Source organism: Mya arenaria, chromosome 6 (assembly GCF_026914265.1).
Source record: "Mya arenaria isolate MELC-2E11 chromosome 6, ASM2691426v1".
Lineage (NCBI taxonomy): Eukaryota > Metazoa > Mollusca > Bivalvia > Myida > Myidae > Mya > Mya arenaria.
The window spans coordinates 23,316,573-23,324,438 of NC_069127.1; the positions used below are offsets into that span (position 1 = coordinate 23,316,573).

At 35.6% G+C, this 7,866-nt stretch overlaps 1 protein-coding gene across 1 annotated transcript; it reads right to left on the reverse strand.

Moving 5' to 3' along the window:
* Nucleotides 1-5,382: 5,382 nt before the first annotated feature.
* Nucleotides 5,383-7,496, reverse strand: LOC128238361 (bile salt-activated lipase-like). Its single transcript, XM_052954210.1, has 2 exons — nt 6,015-7,496; nt 5,383-5,742 (listed from the first exon to the last, which is right to left on the reverse strand). The coding sequence occupies exons 1-2, from the start codon at nt 7,019-7,021 to the stop codon at nt 5,451-5,453; spliced, it is 1,299 nt and encodes a 432-aa protein (XP_052810170.1). The 5' UTR covers nt 7,022-7,496; the 3' UTR covers nt 5,383-5,450.
* Between the last annotated feature and the right edge of the window lie 370 nt (nt 7,497-7,866).

Sequence of the window (7,866 nt, forward strand, 5' to 3'; positions counted from 1 at the left end):
GTTCAGATCTCTGACATAATTGATAACCATATTGTTATACTTGCATAATTGTTTTGTAATGTGTGTCTCTGATAAATTGATTTTGATCTCACTGCCTTAAACAAGTTCATAGCTAACCTATTGTAAGCGTGTCCCATCGCTGTCCTATCCAATGTTTACTATATATACTCGAAAATGTCTGTAACAAAATACTTTTATTTTCGCATATCGTTTCAGTTATTCAAAATATTCAACTTGTAGACGGTCCAACACCTATGTCCGGGCGAGTCGAAGTTTTGATAAATGGTCAGTGGGGGACTGTTTGTGTGGACCCTGACGATATTTTCTTTGCCACGGTTGTTTGCAGAATGTTAGGATTTGCTACGTAAGAAACCTATTGTATTCATAAAATTAAAACCACAAGGACAAGCTTGACAAAATGATTAATTGTCAAAATGTTTCAAATATAGTACCAATAAACAAGATTATCACATTGTTTGTTAGGTTGACAAGAATAATAGTATATTATTTGCTGAGTTTAAAAGGCATTCTCGCAGGGGATTGATTCAAAGATGATAGATTTATTGCTATTGGTAATAGTTGATAAAGTATATTAATGTGCCTAAGTGAAGGAGGTGCCCTTGTAAATAATCTAAAAAAGTAGACAAAGTGATCAACCTATGCAGGCATACATTTTGTCCAAGTTGTGCTCGCAAAAATGATGTCCAATCTATTCTCACATACATAATGTCCAATCCATGCTTTCATATATGGTGTCCAACCGATAGTGGACACAAATTAATGGTAAACTTTCGTACAAAGTAAAAACTGAAGCTGAGCACTATTCGTACACGTTAGCAAACCAACTGTTTCACCACAGTATATTTTCATTAATAAAAAAATGACCCAAATGCAATCAATCAAAGCTACACATACATAGGAAAGACCATCTATGGTATTCGAGGAGAATACTTTCAAATAAGCATCAAATGAATTTACCCGCAATAGCCAACACAAACTAATCGAATTAACCAATCACGTTTTTCCAGATTCCCTGAAAGCAAAAGTGTATTTTCTAGCATGATGGTATTTATCTACTCCCTATAGCGAGGCTAAAGCATTAAATTTTAACACTTTCAAGTGGAGGTTTTTCTTGGGGGTGTGCTACCTTAATCCCAAAATCACACGATTACATTTACTTATATGTGCAACGGTACGAATGGTTCAGCAGTTACAACTCTTCTATATAGATATTTGTTTAAAATACTACGTCATTTGATAGTATTATATATCGGAACAGTGTATACGTTCAAATCAAATTAGAATAAAAAAGCACCATCACCCTCAGCATTCCGGCGTTTTAGTACCGTTCCTACGAAAATATTAGCGTAATTTTCAGCGGTATTATAACCTTAAAACAAGAAGAGGGAATTGTAAAAAGGTTTAGTTATTATATTTACCTATATATTTGATAATGAATTATCATAAACTTACTCGTTTTGCAGGAATAATGCACAGATACTAAGTTTGCCATGGGGTCAGCGTGGCACTGAGACACAGCCGATATGGTTAAACCGTGTTATATGTAATGGGTCTGAAAGGAGACTTGAGGAGTGTAGACGTTCACGTTATGATTTAAACGACTGCACTCGTTCTGATGATGTTGGAGTTTCCTGCTATAATAGGACAGACACAACGACTACACCGGCTTCTTTACAAGAAGGTATTCCAATATCCATTGATAACTCTAGTCACTGTGTTTCTTGTCTTGTGAGGGATTGTGTCTCTCTTTCATTTATATAAGGCCTTAATTTGTTTGGCTTTAAGCGAGATTAACTAATAGGTTGTCCATGAGGTGTCCATTGTGGACCTTATTGTTAAGATTGAATCTTTATCTATTTGATTGAGATTCTTTCCCGAAGCGATGCAAACAGACAATAGTTTACACAATACGACTATAAGATTATATTTATTCGAGTCACCGCAACTTGCGCACTAGCCTAAGCAGTGTATATGACCTACAGAAGCGAGACATAGTATACGCCTTAAGGCTTTCTTCTCAATTCTGTTTACACTATTGTTTTGTGCATAATTAACATATTCGTTGTTTATATGCATTACATATTTGGTCTTTGTTAACGTTGATTATGCTCAAATTTGTTAAACTAAACTAATTGTAAATATTACATCGAAATAAATATTGTTTAAACCAAACAGATTGGAGATAATTAAATCATTATATTTATTGATTTGATGATTGTCCGAAATGATCCCGTAGAAATAAATCGGCGTAATCACATATTTTAGTATTTCATTTGAGATTGCAAAACAGATTATTCTCTTATAAATTCATTTTATATTTACAGTCAGTTAAAGTTTGAGTTTAATTCACAGAACTCTTAAACATTATGCTGTATTTTTAGATGAACCTGGGAGTCATACGAATAACAACATTTTGATTATTGTATGCAGTTCGATAGCTGCAGGAATGTTCTCTATCAGTCTATGTTGTTGTGGATATTGTTTGCATCGTTATCAAATCTGTTCGAAAGATGCAACAGGACAGCAAATCAGCCAAACACAATCTGATGTGGAAACCAATGCATACACTGTTATCACTGCAAATACCCTGCAGAGTGATGGAACACATCCCAAACCCGACGACCAACCTCCGCCTTATTCGGAGACATGCTTCTTACCCTCCAACGATGGATACACAATTCAAGTGCACTACCATCTCTTGTCCGAACCTCCATCCTATGATTATGTGATGGCTTCTCCCTGTGATTACAACGTGCATACATAGATGATAAATTCAAGTGGCCTTCGGAATGGTTTGAAACGTAGACATCAATGTTTTGAATTACCATTATTCTTGTAAAAACGTGTAATATTTTGTAAATAAAATGATTTCTTAAATATGCACTCTTACTCCGTAATACGATATACAATAATTAATACAATTGATAATTTGCCGAAAATGATTAAGAAATACCAAAACAAATGTTCTTACGAAGGATACCGTTGTTATTTTGAAAGAAATGTGCAGCAAAAACGGTATTTTAACCTTATGAAACCTCATTTCTATTGTAACAACTAAGAATGTACGTGAATTTCTCTTCTGTGTCTATTAAAATTAGAACAACTAACGCAGTTATTAACAAATTTAATAACTGTACACAATATTGTTTTCGGTTAAAGTTGCATCTCCCCTAATCAATTTTTTGTTGGTTATTTGACTGATTTACTCGAACCTACAAATATTTGAAACAACTCCATTTTCATATTCCTATGCGGAGTGTCAGGCATTTTCTTAAAGGACTGGTATATTTATTGCATGGAACGTTACAGCAAAACCTTTTCCAAAAACACAGATTATACATAATCAGACAAACATCAGACAAACATAGTCAAATGCAGACATCAAAACTAACACCTTGTTTACTGCAAATCGCACCCAGAGTGATGAAATGCACGTCAAACACACCGCATTATCGCCCTGTTCCAAAATATAGTTTGTACTCACTCATAATGGAAATACAATGCAACTTTGCACCTATACCTTGTACAAACTTCCATCATAATAATAAGTGTGGAAACACAATGCAACTTTGCTACTTTACCTTGTACAAACTTCCATCATATTAATAAGTGTGGAAACACAATGCAACTTTGCTACTATACCTTGTACAAACTTCCATCATAATAATAAGTGTTGTATTCGCCTTGTGACCACAAAGTTCACATTTCTGTTTTAAACTTCTCTCTTAACGGCTTGCCCTTACAAACAAGTATGTACATTATAAATCATATTGGTCGACCTTAAAGCTTTGCACACATTTTATTTCTTATAGTTATTGGAGATGTGTTTTGTAAGAAGCCAAATACGGTAATTTATTCGAATTTGGCATCGGACTATTTCTTTCCAATCGATAAACATTTATTTGCTGGGTCGTACGATTCATCTCTACTGTACATTTTGAGTAACTAAATCGGAACACTTTCGGCACTATTTGTGATATAATTTTGGTTAGACTTGCACCAAAACTACAAAATTTTCCATCAGCATACTAGGATTCAAGACCAGCTGGTTGATATAAATGGCATTTTTCAAGATACTACCTATCTGCATGAAAAGTACTTTATTCACCGCACAATCAAAGACTGCCATTTCGACTTGGGAGTACCTAAATATGGAACAGTTTTAATTCGTTATTTATTTTCATGTATTCTTTTAAAACTATTACTCCATATTTTGTTTAGGTAAATTAATAATTGATGTTATTTCCAGCTTGTCTTTTTTGTCGTTTTTGTCAGTAAATTTTGATGATTTCAGTAAAATACAGGCTGTACCAGTGTGCTGTGATTGTGGCAAGCATGAAGTCTTTCTCACCGCGTGCCATGTATTGACTTTAAATGATCACAGTATTTGAATTACTTATCGGACAATCGTGTTCGTTGGAACTTGTATCTGAAGCAATCGTCTTAATTGAATAAAATCGTAAATAACTGATTTTGATCGGAAAAACACTTTATAATGGGTTTTCCTTATTTAGGTACTGTTCCGATTTATGTACTCGCCTTGTAAACCAGAAATCAAACGATTTAGCATGAAACCATTACATTTGCTAAGAGAACATGCGGTGAGGGTTTCAACCTTACATTCTGGTCTTACTCATAGTTGATAATTAAATAGAACACTAATATTTGGAATGAAGCTTTATTTTGAGAATTCGTTCTTTAGTTCTTGGAATGTATTTAGTGTTGATATTTCTGTAATAGCGTCGTTAAACATCTGAATCACGCGTTACAGTTAAACATTTACTTTATTATTGAAATTACAAAACATGAGAAACAGTTTGACTTTTAGTCCAATAAAATGATAATACTTTATTAAGAACAAAGATGAACAATGATGAATGAACTTTATTGTTAAAATTGAATGAAAAAAAGAGTTAACGACAAACCGAAGCCGATACTGGGTTTATAGAAAGAGGTCGCAGTCAAGAACTGTATGATGCGTTTAGAATGGGGATAGAGAGTGCTTATAACATATTATTATTATTGCTGACTTTTTGCCATAAACAGTTCGCTTTGGTGTTAGGCGTGGCCGCCCTTTCCACTGTGACAAATGTACAAAAATATAATATGAACACTTAATATGAAATTATCTTCTTTACGAGTGTGAAATATTATGCTAAACCACTTCCAACTTGAACATATTGTTATAATGAATACGTTCTAGAAGAGAGCTATTTCGCAAGCACATACAAAATCTAAAGTTTGAAAACGATATTCTAGGTTTGAATGAGATTATTCTTAGACAGTTATTATAAGTTCAACACTCTTGGCCTTCCTTGATAATCTCGTTAGTATTATTTTTCAAGAGTGGTTGATACATTTAATAACTACAAATATTTAATATATATATACTCGATCGTCTTCACAGCATCTGAGAGACGGGTTAGATTCTAATACAGAACATAAGCAAACAACAAGATAAGAACAAACATCGCGTGTCCTGTTCTGGTCACAGACCTTCCAACACCGTTAACTGGACCATCGATGGGAGGACAAGTTCGGTCACCTTCTAGCGCTTTTATGGTAGTTGGAAACACATTTGTCCAGAACTCCAGCTTCTCTGCATAAAAGTGTTGTTCCACCGAGTCATTGTCCATGGTCTTGTCAAAGGACATGCATTCTTGTTTTGAATGTGTGTACTCCGGCCAGAATAGAAGATCCTGGCCTTCGGCGTTTGGATTTCTGCAAAAGTTGATCATAATGTTAACTTTGTTTTCATAATTTCTTTAAATATGTCACTGGAAAGATAGAGGTTCATGGATGTCAGGGTAAAATGTGTGAAATATATATTGCTTATTTGTCGTAAATACACATATTATTTTTCATTAATAGCTAAAATATTTTGTGTCTCATCAATGTATTATTGTAAATGATAAAACTATAATTCGTGCCAACTAATTTTTACTACACAAAATGACACATGTACGTATTATCACAAGTCAAGGTCGTCTTACCCAGTCTTTGCAAAGTTTGACCAGTATTTCATCATTTTACGGGACAGGTCTAATTCCCACTGTTTGATCCCAGCATCAGACTGCAGCCCAAAAACGAAGGCCAACTCATCACCATGGTCAGCTCCCGGCAGCCAGGTGGGAGTTGTCGGAAGCCGGTTGGTTGGAGAAGGGAGGAAATGGAACATGAAGGATCTTCCGTCCTGACTGGAACTTCCTGCGTGAAGTAACGAAGTTTCCACGGCTGGAAAACCAAACTGTATATCACCGTGAAGATGTGCGTACTGACGTCGTATATTTTCGTAATTATACGGATCCGTCCAGTCTGTGTATTCATGAGCAATTAGCGGAATTACCTCGATCGGAATCTCACCAATCACGAAAGTTGCGTAAGGAATCAGTTCAACAAAATCGGAAAATGTAGGCTGGAAGGCTTCCATATCTCCCCCAGTGAAGTATTGCATGGATACCCCACCTTCGTACTGATTAAAGCCGTTCATAAAATCAATGCGTCGGAAAAATTCTAATTCCTCGATGTTTCTGTCTGCCGAAAGTTTTTTTAACTCTTTCGGATCATATTTTATGAAATCGTTGTCAAGAACAGGATCAAAGTTAATATATTCAAGTCGTGTTACATTTTCATTTAGATCCATCACAACAGCCATCAGTTTATTCCATGATACCTTTCTTAGACATGTTATAATTTCTGCATAACTTTTTTCCATACAATTAACCCTCTCTGCTATAGCATTCACCATGTACGTTGTATCGCGTGTATAGTTAATGAAACTCACAGACCCAACCCCGCTCTCACATATTGCCCTTTGGAATATCTTTCCACTATCACTCGGGTACATGGATTGAAGAGCAACACCTATAGCCCCTGCAGATTCCCCGAAAATCGTGATTCGCCCCGAGTCTCCTCCAAAATATCCTATGTTATTATTTACCCATTCTAGTGCAAGTCGCTGATCCCAGAATCCAAAATTACCCGGGCAGTTCTCATCCATGGTGCTCAGGAATCCAAGTGGCCCGACTCTATAATTCAACGTTACTAAGATGACGTTACCATAATTGACGAGTTCCTCTCCGTTATACGTGTCTGCAGAGCCTCAAATGAAAGCACCTCCATATATAAAGACCATGACTGCATGTGCCTTGTCGGGAGCGGGGGTCTTGTCCGGAACCCAGATGTTAAGGTATAGACAATCTTCGTCCTCTACCCCTACTTGTTCTTCGCCCGGTAGATGAATTTGTGGACAAATGTTCTTGTAAGCAACTGCTTCGTATGTTGTCGCGCCCAGATTTCCGTATGAAACCGGTTTTTTCCATCGTAAATCTCCGACTGGTGGTTTAGCAAACGGAATACCAAGGTACTTTTTAAATGAATATCTAATTCCTTCAATGTTAATTGTCGCTTCAACACCGCGAATAACCCCAACCGACGTCGATACATTCAAATCTGCACAATGTATTGTAAGAACCAAGCTACATGCTATCAAAATGGAAATCATTGTTAGTGTGTCTTTGGCGATCCGTTGAATAATGCAGTTAAACTCGTTGTATCATTCAACCTTAACTTTTCTAAAACTGTGCTTGAATATGACCCGTACGTTTTCACTCCGTATAAAGTACTACAATGCTATAGATTTTAAGCTTATCCCTAGATTCAGTCAGTGTGTACTTAACCAGGACGGGTTAAATAAAGATCTTAGTCGAAAAATTAAACGACCTTGGTGTGGCAAGTTCTTAATTGTGCTTTATATATTAAATAGAACTGAAAACTATACATACAGTTGAGGTTTACATATAAAATTAACAAGTTGCTATTTGTGGGTTTAAATAGAAAAATATC

Bases quoted from the DNA above. Each gene is read 5' to 3' on its own strand.
- LOC128238361 (XM_052954210.1), bottom strand. From the start codon at position 7,021: ATGGATGAGAACTGCCCGGGTAATTTTGGATTCTGGGATCAGCGACTT. The intron at 5,743-6,014 runs GTAAGACGACCT...CAACTTTTGCAG, and splicing joins TCAAACTTTGCAAAGACTGG to AAATCCAAACGCCGAAGGCC.